The sequence below is a fragment of the Colletotrichum fructicola genome (assembly GCF_000319635.2).
Source record: "Colletotrichum fructicola Nara gc5 chromosome Unknown KSG_Nara_v1_contig04, whole genome shotgun sequence".
NCBI classification, from domain to species: Eukaryota; Fungi; Ascomycota; class Sordariomycetes; order Glomerellales; family Glomerellaceae; genus Colletotrichum; species Colletotrichum fructicola.
This window is the reverse complement of record NW_027094054.1, coordinates 1,251,160-1,268,750: the sequence shown is the minus strand read 5'-3', so window position 1 is coordinate 1,268,750 and position 17,591 is coordinate 1,251,160. Positions and strand designations below refer to the sequence as shown.

General features: G+C 50.8%; 5 protein-coding genes across 5 annotated transcripts; 3 read left to right on the top strand and 2 right to left on the bottom strand.

Annotated features, from left to right (window-relative positions):
* Positions 1 to 1,336: 1,336 nt before the first annotated feature.
* On the top strand, positions 1,337 to 2,508 carry CGGC5_v007157 (putative oxidoreductase; the record flags this gene model as incomplete). The annotated part of the gene is made up of 5 exons (XM_032024442.1): positions 1,337 to 1,414; positions 1,479 to 2,072; positions 2,128 to 2,196; positions 2,250 to 2,343; positions 2,402 to 2,508. The coding sequence occupies 5 exons, from the start codon at positions 1,337 to 1,339 to the stop codon at positions 2,506 to 2,508; spliced, it is 942 nt and encodes a 313-aa protein (XP_031878892.1).
* An 851-nt stretch (positions 2,509 to 3,359) lies between these two features.
* On the top strand, positions 3,360 to 5,591 carry fmn1 (Riboflavin kinase; the record flags this gene model as incomplete). The annotated part of the gene is made up of 1 exon (XM_032024441.1): positions 3,360 to 5,591. One exon carries the CDS (start codon positions 3,360 to 3,362, stop codon positions 5,589 to 5,591), a length of 2,232 nt encoding a protein of 743 aa, XP_031878893.1.
* A 5,794-nt stretch (positions 5,592 to 11,385) lies between these two features.
* On the top strand, positions 11,386 to 11,835 carry CGGC5_v007155 (uncharacterized protein; the record flags this gene model as incomplete). Its single annotated transcript, XM_032024440.1, has 1 exon — positions 11,386 to 11,835. The coding sequence occupies one exon, from the start codon at positions 11,386 to 11,388 to the stop codon at positions 11,833 to 11,835; it is 450 nt and encodes a 149-aa protein (XP_031878981.1).
* Positions 11,836 to 12,043: 208 nt separating this feature from the next.
* CGGC5_v007154 (Uncharacterized protein) lies at positions 12,044 to 13,057 on the bottom strand (the record flags this gene model as incomplete). Its single annotated transcript, XM_032024439.1, has 2 exons — positions 12,044 to 12,174; positions 12,238 to 13,057. The coding sequence occupies 2 exons, from the start codon at positions 13,055 to 13,057 to the stop codon at positions 12,044 to 12,046; spliced, it is 951 nt and encodes a 316-aa protein (XP_031878982.1).
* Positions 13,058 to 14,096: 1,039 nt separating this feature from the next.
* On the bottom strand, positions 14,097 to 17,090 carry Nuggc-2 (Nuclear GTPase SLIP-GC; the record flags this gene model as incomplete). The annotated part of the gene is made up of 7 exons (XM_066151809.1): positions 14,097 to 14,383; positions 14,442 to 14,713; positions 14,757 to 14,983; positions 15,181 to 15,424; positions 15,483 to 16,039; positions 16,099 to 16,663; positions 16,714 to 17,090. 7 exons carry the CDS (start codon positions 17,088 to 17,090, stop codon positions 14,097 to 14,099), a joined length of 2,529 nt encoding a protein of 842 aa, XP_066008657.1.
* Positions 17,091 to 17,591: the final 501 nt, after the last annotated feature.

The following is a 17,591-nucleotide window of genomic DNA, read 5'->3' as shown; positions in this document are numbered from 1 at the left end:
AGATTAGCCCTAGCTTTATTTATATAGGTATATGAGGGTATCAGGGTATATAAGGGTATATAAGGGCATTCGCGAGGGCGTATATTATAAGTAGGGTAGGGGGCTCTAGGAATTAATTTAACTAACTTATAATCTAGCTAATAATCAAAGTCTAGGAAAAAGATCACCAAGTTAATAAGTATAGGGGGCAAAATTGACTTGATTGCACTTGCGGCAGCGCTGGTTGAGGATAAGTATGTTGATCTTATTGTTGGTTTTTGAGAGGAAGGTTTGCGCCGCGTTACAGACAGAGGCGAGAGACTCAAGAGACATCTCAAGCAATTGAAGCCGTGCTCCACTGTCTGGATTTGAAGTTCCGGCGATGTCTTCAATCGCCTCCCGACCGCTTACGAGGTCTCTGACACCCAGGTAGACAGTTGCGCCGGCTGCATGTAGAGCACGCGCCGTTTCAAGACCGATGCCTCTGTTCGCTCCCGTCACAGGTGCTGTCTTTCCCGACAGGCCGTCACCAGCGAGTCCTTCATCTTCGATGATTTGCAAGGCGGTGGGTCGTGAATCTCCCGGACCCTGGGGATTTTGGTGTGCAGCGATGTATCTGGCCATGTCTTTGATACGGGTGTTCAACGATGTAGCATTTGTCTTTGAGAAATAATTTTCACTGTGAACCCTGAGCGTGTTCAAATAGACACCACCCCCATCCTGAGTCGAGATGCAAACGTCCCCGACCTTCCTGAATTGGGGATTCCCTCACGTGCTTTCCAGGCAGCAGTGCAGGGATTGGCAACTTTCAACAAGTTTGCGGGCGTTCCTTCGTTCAAGATTCAGTCACATTTTGAATGGATGGACTCATGGCCGTACTCCTATTGGCGTGAGATTAGATACGTGCTGCGAGCCATGATTTTTATTGACTTGTGGATGGCCGGTTCGGATTGAAGTGAAAAGAAGAGCACGTAATCCGTTGTTCACTAAGCAGGGATGAAGCTTTCACAGTACACTAGGGGCGATCAAACCTGTGCGGACGCGGGCGCCACTCCCGCAACTCCGCAAGGAGCTTGTCCAAGAATCCCCTCTAAGTCGGGGCTCGGAGGCGGGGCGGAGTGGGGTCGCGGTGAATGCGGCGAGAGCGGCCGCACCCGAGCACATCGTACTCGGGCCGCTGTCATGCTTTCTAAACCTTCACATTGAAGAAGCGTGTGTTTATCCACTCAAGGTGACTTTCTCTTTACTACTTAAATCCTCATGCCCACGGAAAGGTCTTGACACAGTGCACATGGATAATCAGACTCACATACAATCATTGACAGTCCAAATCCCCATTCCTCCACTTTAAGCCACGATGAGCGTCCGTTGTAGTGCTCTCAGCCCCCATAAGCCCACTCTCACAGAGGAGAACATGCCAGATCAAATAGGAAAGGTAAGACCCTCTCTTCCCGGTGCATCTTGAGTTCGCTGATGGCTGACACACGACTACCATTAAGGTCTTCCTTATTACTGGTGCCTCTGGTGGTATCGGCACGGAGCTAGTCAAGATTCTCTACTCGAAGAATGCCAAGATCTGGCTGGCTGCTCGCAGCTATTCTAAAACACAGGCTGTCATCAATGAGATCAAAGCTGCTCACCCAACTTCAACTGGGGAGATGATCTTCTTGAAACTCCAGCTAGACGACTTATCCACCATCAAGGCATCAGCGCAGCAGTTTCTTTCCCGAGAGAACCGGCTAGATGTGCTTTGGAACAACGCCGGTGTGATGGTCCCACCTCAGGGGTCTACGACTGTACAGGGACATGAACTGCAGCTGGGCATCAACAATCTCGGTCATCAGCTCTTCACGCAGCTATTGACTCCCCTCTTGGAGAGGACATCGCAGATAGCGCCACACGACTCGGTTAGAGTCATATGGGTGTCATCAAGTGCAGCTGATGGTGCGCCGCGCCCGGCCATCGACTTTGCCAACATGGACTACCATAAAGAGGAGGGAATCTGGTCCAAGTACTCCAGAAGCAAGGCTGGGAACGTGATTCAGGCGGCGGAATATGCGCGTAGGATGAAGGGAAGCGGCATTCTCAGCTTGGTTAGTACCTCAACTAGCACGGGCGAGCACACTACTGAACATGCACTATTCATAGTCATTAAACCCCGGCAACTTTGTTACCAACCTCCAGCAAAATATGCCAAAAATACAATTGGCCATGTTCGTAAGTCGGGAGTATTCAGACAGGTAACCAGATGCGGGCTTAACAAGATATAGAAACTCATATCGTATCCGCCAAAGAATGGTGCATACACTGAGCTGTTTGCTGGGTTGGATCAGTCCATCACTTCGGAGGACAATGGTAGCTGGGGTACGTTAACTGAGTCATCTAAAGATGAATTATTGCTTACTACCAACACAAAAAATAGTTTCACCATTTGGTAAGAAGGAAGAGCCTCGGAAAGACCTCATCGATCCCGAGTTGGGCGCGAAGTATTGGGAATGGTGTGAGTCCCAGGTCAAGCCCTTTTCTTGAGCTGTCCCGGCACCGCCTGTCAAACCAAGACGATCGCGGAAAATGCTCGGTCCTAGCAGCCCCCACCTCGCTGGCAAATACGGGACGAAGTCTGGTCAGTTTTATCATGCACAATATGGACAGTAATGATTGAGTTGAATATGATGTATTCCTCCTGTAATCAATGGGCATTCTTTTTTAGAAATGAGTGAAGTTGCAAATGAGAGACCCAATTGACTTCGTCCAGACAAACTTGGATGTTCTGGTTGACGACCCCGTTTGAGCGGGCGGGCGATCCGCTGACGGCAGGGTCGGGAAGCGCCAATGGCCCCCAATTTCGCCTATCGTTGGGGGACTAGCTCGAAAAATAGACGGTGAAGTTTTCGGGATTGCGGACGGTTGGCTTTGTGTCCCTCTTGAACTTCCTGGCTTCTCCAACGCAATGAGAAGCATGTCCCTAACCCACTGTTTGCTGATTGATTGATCCAAGCCAGGAATGCCACTTCTTTTCTTGTATTTAATGTTTCAAATCGCTTGTCGACGTCTGAGAAATAGAAGCTTTGGCCAGGAAATCACTGTTGAGAATGCTGCTTACATTATCAGCGACCCATGCCCGCTACCGCTGTTCACCACCGAATTATTGACTTGGCGACACGTGATGAGACACTTCCAGATTCATCCTCATCTCAGGGGCCGCAATTCTAGAATACGAATGTCCGGTCCCAACAAAAACACACGAAGACCATAACAGAAACATCTCGTCCTTGGAGTTCAAGTTCTTGAACATCTTTTCCGCCACACAGACCTACGGATACTGGTCGGCAGCGAAAGAAAGCCCCCACAGCAATCAAGAAGGAGCGCCAGCGAGAGTCATGGCGGCCCCAATCGCGGCCGTGAGGCGCAAACCCCTGCCGGGCCAACAGTTTTCGGGCCCGCCGCCGATGCCGCCACCTCCCGACTTCGACCCCTTTCCGCAGCGTCGACCCGTCCTTCGCGGAGCGCGGTCGACGCCGAACCTGAGAGATTCGGCGGTTCCATCGATTTATGATCCGCCACCAGCCTACGAAGAGTTTCCGGGCGTGGACGCGAGTGGTAGGCTCAACATCATTCCCCCTAGCCCAGGGAGGCTTCCATCACCAGCGCCGCCGAGCCCGGGACCGTTGTTCCCCGGTCCGCCATCTTGTGCTGATTCTTTCAACGAGCCGAAGTATCGACCTTATCGACCTCCAGCATCTCCGGTCTCTCCGGTCTCTCCCATGTCAACGGGTCCGACCCCGCCTACAAAGTCAGAAGCATCTTCGTCCGCGTCTCATTATCAACCTTCCCAACCAACTGGCTTCCATCCTCCGGTCAAGTCGGGAACATTTGCAGTCCCTTCCAACTACATCCCTCCGCCACCGCCACCTTTCCCTCCCCCATCGAATGCAGCAACGTTTCCCGTGGCCGCACACGAGCGCCCTCCAGCTTCCCCAGTCTTCCCGGGTCCACCCTCGGCGGAGACATTCCCCTTGGCAGGGCCTCGACCACCAGTCTCGCCAAGCTATGCCCCCTCCGAAGCACCTTCCGCAGATTCACAGACACAGGAAAAGACGTTTTGGCAAACAGCGCTTGATGAGACAAAGTACTTCGCTGGCGGACTAATCAGTCACCCATTCGAGTACACCAAGCACTACGCCATCCTCCGCCACTCCACTGTCTTAGTATGGTATCGCGGCCCCTCAACTTCAGTCACTATCACCATCTTCTCAGATGCGCCACTACCTCCTACGCGCACGGTATGGCTTCAACGAAAGGGGTTCTCAGGGAACATGGGCATGAACCTCAAGTCCCTGGTCGGAGCGAACGACTCTTGGCTAGATGTCACACCCTCATCACAAGCTTCGCCTACGGATATGGCAGAAGGCGACGAGAGGGGTTGCCAACGCGACATCAAGAAGTTCCTCAAAAAAGCACCGAAGAACCTCAGCAAGCACATGCCGCGAGAGACGCACGTCATCCGTATCCCCGCGGCAGCCGATGATGGGTACTTCCGCCTCGTTCTCTGCACCGGTGGTGGCGATGGTGGGAGCAGTAAGAGGAAGGTCCTCTGCCCCAGCCCAGTTTTCCGCATTGCCAGCACGTCAACGGACGCGAGTGTTGTCCGCGGGGCAAGCTTTGCTAGCATGCCGCTCGAACTCGGTATCAAAGCCGGCTCAATCGTTGCCAACACCGTTGTCAATAGGTACGTGGGGCCAGCAGCTGCTGTGGTGCAATCGCGTACGAAGAAGCTTCAAACAGCCAAGTTCGTCACAAAACACGCCACTCATATCGCCTACGGAAAGTCGGCCATTGAGAAGTCAGGTATCAAGACGACTGTTACGGAGTACGAGGCGCAGTATGCTACCACAAGAGGTGGCGGTTATGCCCCTTGGCAAGATGGCGAATCAGGGTTCGATGAGGCACCTCCGGAGGTGATTGGCCCCGACTCTGGACCAATGGACCCGTTCCCTATCAAATTCGATGGAAGAATTGTTCGGGGTACCGGAAGAGGCGGCATGGAGCTTGGTATCCCGACGGCGAATCTCAGCGGCATACCCGAGGACGTCAAGATGCGCATGCGGGGAGTCTACTTCGGTTGGGCCCGTGTTGTGCCAAGAAGCGGACTAGAGCACATCTCCACCGATTGGCACGAGAGTATTGTCACCGTCGGGCCAGCCCCTTACGCTACTCCTCGTGTGGCGGCTGAAAATGTCGCGACGGTACACATCATTCACGAGTTTGGTGGCGCTCTTTTCCTGGAGACGAAGCTGAAGGTCTTGGTAATGGGGCAACTGCGGATGTCTACGCCCCCAGTTGGGTCGGATGCAGCCCTGCAGGCGTATGGCACGGACGTCTTGCTCACCGTTGCGAGCTTGAGTCGTGACAACTGGGGCCCTATTGAGACGAGGGAAAGGATGCGGACGATGAGGAGCGAGATGAGTCTGGCTGACCGTTATGTTGAGACGAGGGAGAAGGTGCAGAAGCAGGTTGATCGTATACCTGTACATCTGGCTGGTGTCAGAACTGAAGGTGCAGCTTTCAGGGATAAAGCTTACGGCAACGGGGGTATGTGGATTGCAAGATAGGATTCCATGTCATTCTCACGACAAACCATCATCACCCTCTAGACTATTACTTGCGATTCTTTCCCTAAATTAAACTAGCTTGACCAAGGCGAGTGTCTTTCAGGTTGAGCGCCTAGTTAATCGATAACGGGTACGTGACCGCACTCAGACCCACCGCTTGGGCGCCTCCATCGAGCTCAACTGGCTGGCGGTGGCTTCCAAAAGCCATTAAGACGCTGTGACTTCTCCATTGACTTGCCGCTGATCTTGTTTCGCTAGCTATGGCTTGGGTGGTTCTGTTCCGCTCTTTTCTGGTTGTCTTTAGACTCGGTTTCAACGGCTGTGAATGCTTCTGGATCGTTTTCGAAGCTCGAGTCCCCCGAGATATTAAATGACGATGTGGGCGTTCGGCCATGTCTCCAACTTTGTTTCTGTCGTCTCTTATCGTATGGATCTCGGTTACCCTCCCACCACATTTTCTCTTCTGCCCTTAACTCTCCGTTAAAGAATTCCCGCAACAAATGTTTCCCTTTTTTAAACTCAAGCTCAAAGTCCATGATGCCATCCATGACCTTTGCAGTCTCAAATGTGCGTTGCTTTTCCAAGTGAAGATTCAATTGCCTCTCATCCCCTTCCATTCCTGCCAAATATGCGTTTTGAAAAACTCCAATGAGGCCAATTGCGATTAATATCCAGTTCATATCTCGTGGAGACGCAACGTTGACCAAGACAGCGAGCCACATGATCGATTGGCAAATGGTGACCGCAATAGTGAGCCAGTATCCCCGCGGAAAGCCAAGTAACATTCGTGATGTCCATGCTTCAACGTAGCTGACTGAACCATTCTGGCTCACGTGCAAATTCGTTGTCCATCCTCTCTGGATGCGAGGACTATTTGGCGCGGCGAACGTTTCTAGGTCCCAGCAACTGTCGTCGCCTAGCACAACCACGATATCATGCGAACCATTCCCTCTGGTTAGAGCAATTGCTTTCTTCCTTCTGATCTTGGGAAGCTTCTCAAATCTCCATTGTGGTAGACACCCAGCGAGCTGGACCAGAAAGGTCCCAGCGGCTGTGATCAACATGATATCCCATTGCCCCAGGCGCGTTATCGGAATAATGGCCAGTGCAAGTTGAAGGATTATGCAGGTTGTTCCCACGGCGTGTATCTTCATGAGAGGGAGGCTTGCGGAATCTTTTGGTAGTCTGGCGGCATATCCTTTGAAGACCGTGATGCGAATTCCGACTGCTGTTGACATTCCTCCTGCCAAGTGATATTCATCGTCGTTTTGGGACATTCTTCTCCAGTGCTCTCGTGCAAAACGGGCCTCGCAATCCCGCATGAATCTACCGAGAGCCCAATTGCAATTCTGCCTTGTATAGCCAGATTCCAAATTGGTAACCAACACCGGTGAGTCAGGCTCCGGCAGCAGGCAACCATCGCCAATGATATTGATTAGGGCCACGAAGGCGTAGGACACCCAACCAAATGAGAAGCATACCGGTGTGAACCACCATGTTCCTGTGCCGGCAGCCAAAGCCTTTTGCACAACATCTCCGCCGATAACCATGAGCAAGGAGGTTGTATCTATTGGATTCAGCCACTGCTGCCAAAGAGCTTGGGAGGTCGTCATTTTGAATACGTTGTTGAACTTGGAAACAATTGCGGCCTTTGCCAGCAATCTCCGAATGGCGAAGTTAACTTTTTTTTTTTTGCACTTGATCAGAACGCAAACAAGCGAAGACGTCTAAAAACCGATATTGGAAGGAAGAGAGCTATTCCCAGCGACAGCGCTTCCCTTGTGGGCACATATCCTGCCCACAAAATGGAACAAGCCGCCATAGAGGGGCCTTAGCAACCCTTGCGCGTTTGCAAGTTACACAGCAGCCATGCAACCCGCCTTTCCGCCGAGATTATTGATATGTCGCTGCCCAAGACAGCTGAGCTGGCCTCCAATATCTACCCGACACGTCTTGGTATGCACAGCTTTTGGAAATTCCCACCAATAGTATGGCATTGTTCTCTGCACGTCGCACGACTGTCGCTTTATGTAACTGGAAAAGCAAAGCTAGACGCACGCGTGTCCGATTGATGGATCTTGGCAAGGTATCCGTAGATCGCGTGTAAAGAGTGGATAGAAAAGCCCGCAGGATAGTCGCCGGTGTGCCGGTCCAGCGAAGGCAGTTTTCATGGTCAACGTGCATATACGAAGCGTGTTGATGTCCAACGCTAATTCAATTTTATGCCGTGATACCTGCACTTTTTTGAACCATGTCGGCGCCCAACCTGACTATGGACATGCAGGGCCGGCCGGTATTCCGCCACTGCATCATACACGGAAAAGGCCACTCGGAAACCTCAGACAAGTCAAGCTTATCTGTCAAAGCTTCAAAAGCAGCTCTTCGCGTTCGTGATAGACGTCAAGACCACTGCGTATTGCGTTCATGAGATCCAACATATACCCTCGTTGCGCCAGTAATCACCACCATCAAAGTAAATATGGACCCTACAGATTATACGGTTTCTCGATGCCAGATTTTCAAGGAACCAAGATGGCTCAACTACCCTCACGACGGATACCGTGTTGTACGATTGCCTGAATACACCAACCTTCGGAGATCTGCCCAAGCTCAGGAGCACCCAGACAATCCTGGCAGCAACTTCGGCGAGACTGCCGCGTCACAGAGCCAGCTCACATTTGGCGTTCTGGAATATGTCATGCAAATGCCTGTGTCAGAAGATCAGCTTTTACGCTGCGACAACTCCGGGTACCGTTATATGACTACAAGAAATACGGACGAGATGATTGCAACATGGAAGAATCACCTGGCTGAGATGGATCCGGACGACAGAAGAGCGATATTGAGAGACGCTCGGAAACGGCTCCTAGGAATACAAACCTCAATGGCCTCAGACATTTTTATCTCGACTGACGCCGCAAAAGGTCTCGGGGACGATAAACTACCGACGATGGTCTTCATATGCCTGCTCGGCGAGATACTTACAGACGCTGTTCGTCGACTTCTTCAGGAACTTGAGGAGTCCTCAAATTCCGACTCGAGTCCCGATTTAAGTTGGACTCCGTGCCTTGGCATGTTATTCAACGAACAGTATCGTGAAGCAATGCTCCAATACAAATGGTGCCCGTTGACTATTACGCAACTGCTTTCCACACAAAATGTGTGGTCGCTGAGGTACATCAGCAAAATCAACCCGCTCCCAGATGGTAAAAGCCACAACGAATGTGGTTCGGAAGAATGCAAGACGGACCAGGTTAACGAGGCCCACTACGTCCAGAGACACACTGAATGCTGCGTCAGTTCCCACAGTATCTGCGATAATTGGCGACCCAACGTCAATCGCATTCTTGATTGCATTCAAGGGGGCGAAGTACCCGTCATTCTCTTCGTTGATGGACAGGAAGAGGCTGATGTGCGAAGGGCATCAGACGTTCGTTACGTTGCCATATCCCACGTTTGGGCAGATGGGCTTGGCAGCCATAGCGAGAAGGGAATGCCTGTCTGTCAATTGGGCCGGCTAGCTGGACTGGTAGCTGAGTATTGCCCAGGGGCTGCATTTTGGGTCGACAGCCTCTGTGTTCCCGAGAAACCGGCGATGCGGAAGAAAGCTATTCAAATGATGGCAGAGACATATCAGAGAGCTACAGCAGTAATCGTTCTGGATGCTGGCCTGCAAATATTCCGATACGAGAGCTCGTCCGTTGAGGCCACTCTACACCTTCTCACCTCCAGTTGGATGCGAAGACTCTGGACACTTCAAGAGGCTGTCTTGGCGCAGAATATCGTTGTTGCATTCGCAGATCGTCAAGTTGAGCTTTCCGATCTTATCCGAGACGGACTTGAGTCGAAACCCTTCCTGATCGTCGGACGCATAAGTCAAGAGCTGCATAGGCTCGGAAAGTTATCTCGGCGGGGGGAGTTTCCAGACACGAGATACACAATTGCCGATGTATCAAGATCTCTTAAGTGGAGGAACACGAGTAAGCCTTCAGATGAAGCAATAGCGATTGCAAGTCTACTGGGAGTGGATATCAAACTAGTTTTGGAGGAGGAAACCCCCGAGAGGCGGATGATTGTGCTGCTAAAGCACCTCAAGAGGCTCCCGAAAGACATCATATTCAAGGCCGGCCCAAAAATTGACCAGCCTGGCTTTGGGTGGGCCCCGATATCCCTCATGGGCGCTGGGGGCGGGCCATTGGGAACGGAAGCGAATGCCATTTGCACAGACCGTGGCCTCCAGGGAATTTACATGGCTATCGAAATCAAGAGGCGAGAAGTTCAGCCAAAAATTCCCGAAACTCGCAAGGTGTACCAATTGGCTGGACGTCGGGACGAGGATGATTTTCCTTGTGATATGTTGTTGATTGATCGCCCATTGCACCTCGGCGAGAGGGTAGCATGTATTGCGGTTACAACTTCAGGAAGATCGGAGGCAAAGGGGCTATGCACAGCAGACTGTATGTATCAGACAAAGATGGTAATCACTGACATTCTTCTCGACGACTGGATTGTTGAACCAGTCGTCGAGGCTTTGTGGATGGGTATTTTGAGAGCGCGAATTGGCTAAATCAATAAATGCGCTATGTAATTAAGCAATCAACCTGAGAATGATTATTTTTCAAACAATTAGAGTCAAAGGGTATGAACCCCGGCCTCAAGTTCGGCACAGGTGGGACGTTGTGTGGTTTCGGAAACCGCAGTGGAATACAGAGATTTCAGACCTTCGCTACCACTGGCGCACTGATGGCCTTATATCCCCGTGAGTTTCTAGAGTTTGATCGTACTTAGAAATACTGATTTCAGGGCGATAGGAGTATAGACTACTCTCTCAGTGAGGGCGGTAACAGGTAATAAAGTCAGCGGTTGTTTCAATATACTAGAGAATAGGATAAAACTGTTTCTCATTGCTCACGCCGACCTCGCGTGAAGTACATGGGAATGAGATTTGTCGACTCTACTAGAAACTAATTCTACAACAACTGCAATTTATATTCCAAAATTACCCCTCATCACTGCATATATCGCTAGTATTGCTGCCCTAAGTTATGTTCTACTGAAATTCAATGACCCTAAGACGTAGCTTTTCAGCTAACGCATATCACTACTGGCTGAATCTTTGCGTCTATGCGGGGCTGGCGAAGTTACTATTCTTGAAAATGAGGCCACGATGAGAAGACGCGCAACATATAGCACCTTCTTCCCTTCTTATTTCTTTCTTCGCAGTTTGCCGCCTGGAGGCGCATAGTACATGCTGAGCCACATTATAAGTAAGTCTTTCGTCCAACATGAAGTTTCGACGCTTATCCACGCGCCAATGGCGATTCCCATAACGCCTGCTTCGTACTAATTTGACCGTGGAACATACTTTGACAAAATCCATGTCTTATAGTGAAATTGAACACTGTAAGCCTGCATCTGGATCTCCCACAGCCCGTTCTTCGGGCGCTGATGGCGTAGCTTGCATGCGGGCGTTTTCTAGTCCCCGATGATCGCACATACAGGATACCTGTCTGGATGAGCAGATGACCAACATCAAGTACACTACACCACAATACCAAAGATCCAACAATCGCTGCTCGGGCCCCCGCGCCACTTGACAACTGAGAAGGAAGAACTTTGTCTTTCGACCATCAGCACTAAGCAGTTTTCAGCATTTGCCGCCCGCAACCAACCCTCAAAAGCTGGGCGTATTCACTCCGGGATTTAAATAAGCTGCTGCATCCTACGCTGCAGCCATGCGTCGACCGAGTTTCTTGAACTTTCACCCACATTTACAGGCTGTCAGCGTTTCGAAATGACTACCCAAATCCCCTCCATCTACAAAGCCGTCTTCCTCTACTGGGACCCCCCGTGTGCGCTATGGGGCGCTTTCATGTCCTTCTTCACGCGCGACTGGATGCTTGACCAGTTCTTTCTCGATTCCCATACCGGAACGCGCGATGCAGCCCACGACCTGCTTCTCTACCAGGGCGGTGGCGCCATGGTTGGCTGTGCCATCCTCAACGGCGTCCTCCTACGATATACAAAAGACATCGGTGTGTGGAAGATCGCCCAAGCAGCTATTCTAGCGATCGACCTTTCACTTCTTGCAGGCACCTTCGAGGTGTTTGGGAACCAAGGTCGCCTGTCCCCGACCACGTGGCAGGCCGGGGACTGGGTGGGGATGATCATCACGATTGGAGTGACGGTTGCGAGGGTTTCATTCCTGGCAGAGCTTGGCTTCAAGAAGCAGAAGACTCGATAAACCTATTCTTAGACGGTCGTCTGCCATCAAGCAGGAAGCAATGATAGCATACCATAGCCGTGTGGATTGATTGCTGAAGGAACGAGGCACCACGGAGTGGTGCAGGATAGCCTGCGGGGAAGATATTGGTGGATAGCAGCGTTATACCATACAGCGCCAACATTGAATGGACATCTCAAGCCAAAATCTTTAGACCCTATTCCATCTTTTACAATTTGCTGATAACGTGAACCTCCTTATCTCCCTTCTCGCTAGGGAACGTTGGTGGCTCCCGATCGACGGGCCCCTGAAGCCACCTTATCATCCTCTGCGTCGCCTTTCGTGGGTTCATCCCATCGGCTGCCGTTCGAAATCATGATTAGCACCAATCAAAAAAATCTCGCAAGGGCATTTACGACTCACCATATCCAATGAAGGGAATCGCACTCCGGTACCCCATCATATCCACAATCTTCTTCGGAATCTCTCCCGAAAGCGCCCTCCTCGGATCAATTCCAATCATCAAGTTCTCAATCGGCCGAATATACGGCTGGCAGTACTGAATGGTCGCCGCATACCTCGGCTTCTGGCTGCGATTCGCTCCGCCAGAGTGCCACGTCGTGCCCAAAAAGTAAATCACACTTCCTCTCGGACATACCGCCGGAATTGCCTCATGCTCCGCCCCGATCCTATCACTCCCCCAGAGATGCGAGCCAGGGATGATTCGCGTGGCGCCGTTGGTCTCGGTGTAGTCATCCAACACAATCATCATCGCCGCAGTGACGGGCGGCCTCGGGCGCGGGAGGTGCGTGACACTATCGTCGTGGTGAAGAACTTGATTCTTCTCGCCCGGGTTGATTACGATCGTCTCCATGATGTAGATGAGGTAATCCTCGTCGAGGAAGTAGTCGTTCAGAGCCAGAACCTGTGGCAGGACCACGAACTTGTCGAAGGCGCGGGTCTTGCCTAGCAGGGAGAAGATGCGGTTCGTCTTGAATCCGTCAAAGGCGTGCATGCCGCCTTTGGGATCTTTGCCGTGGAGGCGGTCGATTTCGGCGACAGCATCTTTGGCTTCGGCCTCGGTGAAGGCGTTTGGGATCACAACGTAGCCATTTTCGAGGACGGTCTGGACGTAAGCTTTGACAGTTGGGTCAGTCGGGAGAGGCTTTTGTTTGCAGATGTAGTAGTCCACGGGCACGGGGTCAGCAGCTTGGGGATCTTTGTCGGAGGATGATGAAGGCATGATGAAGGGCTTAGGGTAGACCGTAGAAAGTACTTTGTTCATGAACAGGGCAATGGAAGAAAGAGGGAAATCCATCTCCTCATCGATCGGAACAACGTGCGAGGGTTCATTCTAAATGTGGTGGCCCCTCGGGGATACACCCCGGCGCATTTTCAAGCCAAGTGATGAGGATCATGGGCTATATGAACGTAACAAGGCCTGCATGTAATCAGCAAATCATATCACGGAGTATGTTGTACGAGCTGCTCGTTTCGTGGCCTCCGTAAGCTGAGGTGAGACTTTAACCCGCTCGGCTGGGTCGGGTCAGCGCATGGCGACTCGTTGGGTGATACCAAGAAATGATCTCCCGTGATAAGAATTTTCGTAAGCTGTGTATTTGAGAGCGACTCTTTCTTATGTTCTAGTTGTTGCAAAAACATGACTAGATGGTACCCGGGGAGCTGCGCAAGTCGCAAGGAGCAGGTCAAAGCCCCATCTGTGCAGTTGCCTCAGGGGAACTCCAACTCTTATCTGCATCGTTAATCACATGCATTCAAACAAGTCTTCAATCCGAAGCAAGCGTTGAAAAGCTCACTTGGCTGCTTTTCATCTCTGGGTGACTTCCCCTGCCATCACTTCTGTCTTCGTCCTGACAGTTTACACGAAGTCCTTTTACAGTCACGAATTCTCGCTGAGACAGTCAGAATTCTTAAGATTTGAACAGCCTCTTTGCAGTATCGCTCTCAGGTTCCTACCAAGGCCGCTTGGATGACTACGCTCTATTGAATGTGTTCAAGAAATATGCATAGGTGTCCCGTCATAGCTCTATGTTAGTTGGAGACATGTCCAAGTCAAGTGCGTGCAGGCCGAGATACCAACTTAAGAATCCGTGGATATGGAAATCCCTGTATCTGTAGTGCTGCCTAAAGTACTGTGTCTATGGAAATTGATCGCTGTGTGTGGTATTTATCTATGTATGCATAATTATGTTTCCGTCCTCGTGGAGATGTACCTGTGTCCCATTAAGTCCTTTCTTTCTTCGTCTTCCAAACCCCGCTGCTCATCTCAGCAGCGGCTCCGCGATCTCCAGAACACCTGCCATCATCTTCATGAAGATAGCTTCCTCGTGACGCGCGGACTCCTCGCGCTTTGACAACGCTACCATGTAGTCATTGCGAACCGCGCGTCCAATCTCACTGTTACGACTCTTCATTGACTCCGCAGACCCACGAATTGCCTCGTCGAGAATTTCCACAGGGGTGTCAACCACGCTGGAGAACATTTCTCCCTTGCGCAGCATGACATGGTCCACGAGCCCATTTCTCATGCGCGCCATCGATCCTTTTCCTATAAACACAGACTGTTAGCTTCAGCTATGTCGAACTTCTAGTTGAATGGGTGCTACCTTTCTCGTTGAGGCAATTGTCATAGCCCGGATTCATGAATTCGGCAACAACCTGCATGGGCTTTCGGCTTGCCAGCTTTTGAGCACTGTTGATCTTGGTTATGACTTCGGCCTTGACGCGCTTGAAGCCCTCCTGATGAATTTTCAGCTGGGTCTGCAGCGGTGCGCCGATCTGCGTGACTTCGTCCTCGTCTTGTCCAATCTGGGCCATGATGTTCTTGTGAGTCAACGTGAGTTCTTGCCATGGTTTCACAAGAAACTCATCGAGGTCGCTGGGAATAACCTTGAAATACATCAGCCCATTTATGCAAGTACCTGGTGGAGAATGGCGCGAGGAGCTTTTCGTTGAAGTTCCGCGTTCTCCAGACACCGCGCCGCACGAAGAGTGCCTTCAGCGTCGAATGGAAGATGCTGAACCAGCCTTCGACAGAGGTTGGTGCTTCCTCGCTAGCATGGCCTGCGGCAACATTCATGGTCTTAAGAAGCTGGTGCCTAGACTTCCAAAGATTGTCGATGCAATCGTTGGTAATTGAAGACATTTCCTGCGAAAAGTTAGCCTCGGGCAATACAGTCGGAAAAGACATAGTCGGGGAACATGGCAATGCAAAAAATAACAGCAAGATCTGTTCTCAACTTACTGTGTCGAACTTGTCCAAAATTGAGGACCTGCAGAGGAGCCTGGTTGATTCTGCGTCCAAAGAGAGACAGAGTTCAAGATCTGGCAAATGCCGACGAGTACTTCCCTGTGCTTTGCAATGCGCAGCTCTTCGGTAAGGCTCTGTGCATGGCGCTGAAGCTGTGGAATTTGAGTATCCTCAATTTCCATGAAACCGGGAACGTCCCCCGTAGCATCGTCTGACAGTCCTTCCATGGACTGGTATGCATGGCTGCTGGTGCAGAAAACAGGCAGATTGTTGGAGATCTTGTTGTCGATTCGAACCTTCGCAGCATCTTGCTTCCGGTTAGCAGTCTGTTGACGGGCCCTATCTCTTGTTAGTTTCTTCATCCATGGTATTGGGGATATTTCCCTTTCTTGCTTACTCTTTCATCACGCGGGTGAAATAATTCTTCAACGTATCGCGAGAAAGCTCATTTCGCTTGTCAATGCAGGCCACGCGAACATTCTCGACAAGCTGATAATGATTATCCTTGAAATTGTCGAGCTGCTTCCTGCATTCCTCAAGCTCAGAGATCTTCGTTCTCTTGCGTGGTTGCTCCTGGTCCGAATCATTTGCAGATGAATTGGTCCCTCTGGACTTGGTTTGTAACTTTTTAATCTTGTTCTCAAGATTCTTTATCTCCGGCTTCTGCTTGAGGGATTTCTGCCACATGTTCAGGACCCCAGGCTTCAGCTTTCTTTTCAAGTTCTTCACCGCATCATTGAGGTTGATGTGGTCTGTCTTGGAACAGATGAACGTGACTGATGAGAAGGATCCGTCAAGGTTGAGCTGACACTTGAAATTGTCGCTCATCAAATCCCTGGCTGCCTTGTTGTCGACGGCTCTGTCGATGGGAGCCACGATCCAGATTCCGGCGCAAGACCTCATGTACTCCCTTGCCATGGATGACCTAGCGGCATCGGCGTCATGGGTTCCAGGCTGTGATTGAGAACTGCTATCAGCTCACATGTATCTCCCAGAACATTCGGAAAGCTTACCAAGTCTGCGATCGTCACGCCATTAGACAGTGCTTCTGCCTTAGTGAAGATTCTAACAGCCTTAACCAAGGGCCATTTTGCGACTGCGTCCACGTCGTCCTTGTCTGTCGAGTCAATGTAGCATTCGATCATCTCACGAAGTTCTTCGGCCTTCTGGGCTTTGAATGTTTGGGTCATCCCCAGAACTCCATGGACATTCGGATGTCTCATCAAATCATGCACTGAGCTTTCCAGAAGAACTTCGTTGTCCATGTTAGCGTATACTGCTCTGGCCTTTGGAACGGAGCGATCAGTATCGTCACCGCCAAGGTCTTTTTCATCCTGGCCCTCATCGCTGTCATTGCTCTCCACCTCTTCGTTGTCATCTTCATCGTCGAGGTTAAGATTGCCTGCAGCATTTTTTGCAGCAACATCGTCAAGAAATGTCTTGATCTCGCGAATCCACTCGTCAGGAGACACGAAGTCTATCTCTGCTTTGAATGGGTTTTCATCGTCATCGTCGTCATTGTAAGAGATCTCTGTGACACATGCGGTGCAAGCGCGCATGCAATTTGTCGGGAGCAGGCTGAAAATAGTTAGCACAGGTTGAACTCAAAATTAGAGGAGAATATGTACTTAGCCTCGCCCAGGAGGGCATTGATGGTCGAACTCTTGCCATCGCCCGTGTTTCCAAACACTCCGATGGTGATCTTGTTCGTTTGAACAGCTCGCTTTCGGACTGTCGCAATCTGCCGCACCCAGTTCGAAGCAACACCTCTCGTCTCCATATTGAGCTTTGTGGATTCAGCGATGTTCTTGCAGACGGGCTCCAATCTCTCCAAGATGGGCAAGGCCTTATCGATGTGTTTCTCCCAAACCTTCGGATCCTTCTCATGCTCGAGTCTGTCAAGAACGGGGAAGGTAATGTTGCCTGAAGGTTGCTTATTACGAGAGGCATTGTGCCCTGGGGGCGCGTAGCCCGGCTCAGCTTTGACGGACTTGGCGCGAGGCATGATGGATGTATCTTTATTCGTAGTTGAGATGAGAAGTGGCCGAAGGGTTTTGTTCGATTGGTGATGATAAATTGCTCAGACTCTCATGCCTGCCTGATAAGTGTTGAACTGGAAAATGGATCGGAGAGCGGTAGTGAGATTCGGGAGAATGAATGGTGATGTCGGAGGTGAAGGTGAGGAAGTGAGGAAGTGAAGATTGGCGAGATGGGGAAATGGAGGAGGTTAAATAGAAGCCTGTGAGCTAGGAGAATCGGGAAGCAGAAAAGTGAGATCTCCAGGGAGAGCTGCTTCCTATTTTGTTGAGCAACGGAAGGCAAAATTAAGATGGAACGATGATGCGATAAGGAAGGAGCAAAGAGTGGGGGGAAAGACTTGGTGTGAGGATCAAGATGTGTTTTTCATTTGAGTGAAGCAGAGGTGGATGTGAACCCTGAGAATAATGTGAAGAGGCAAGAGGTGGAAGAAGTATCGAAGGTAAGTGGCTTGAAGCACCAAGGCCTT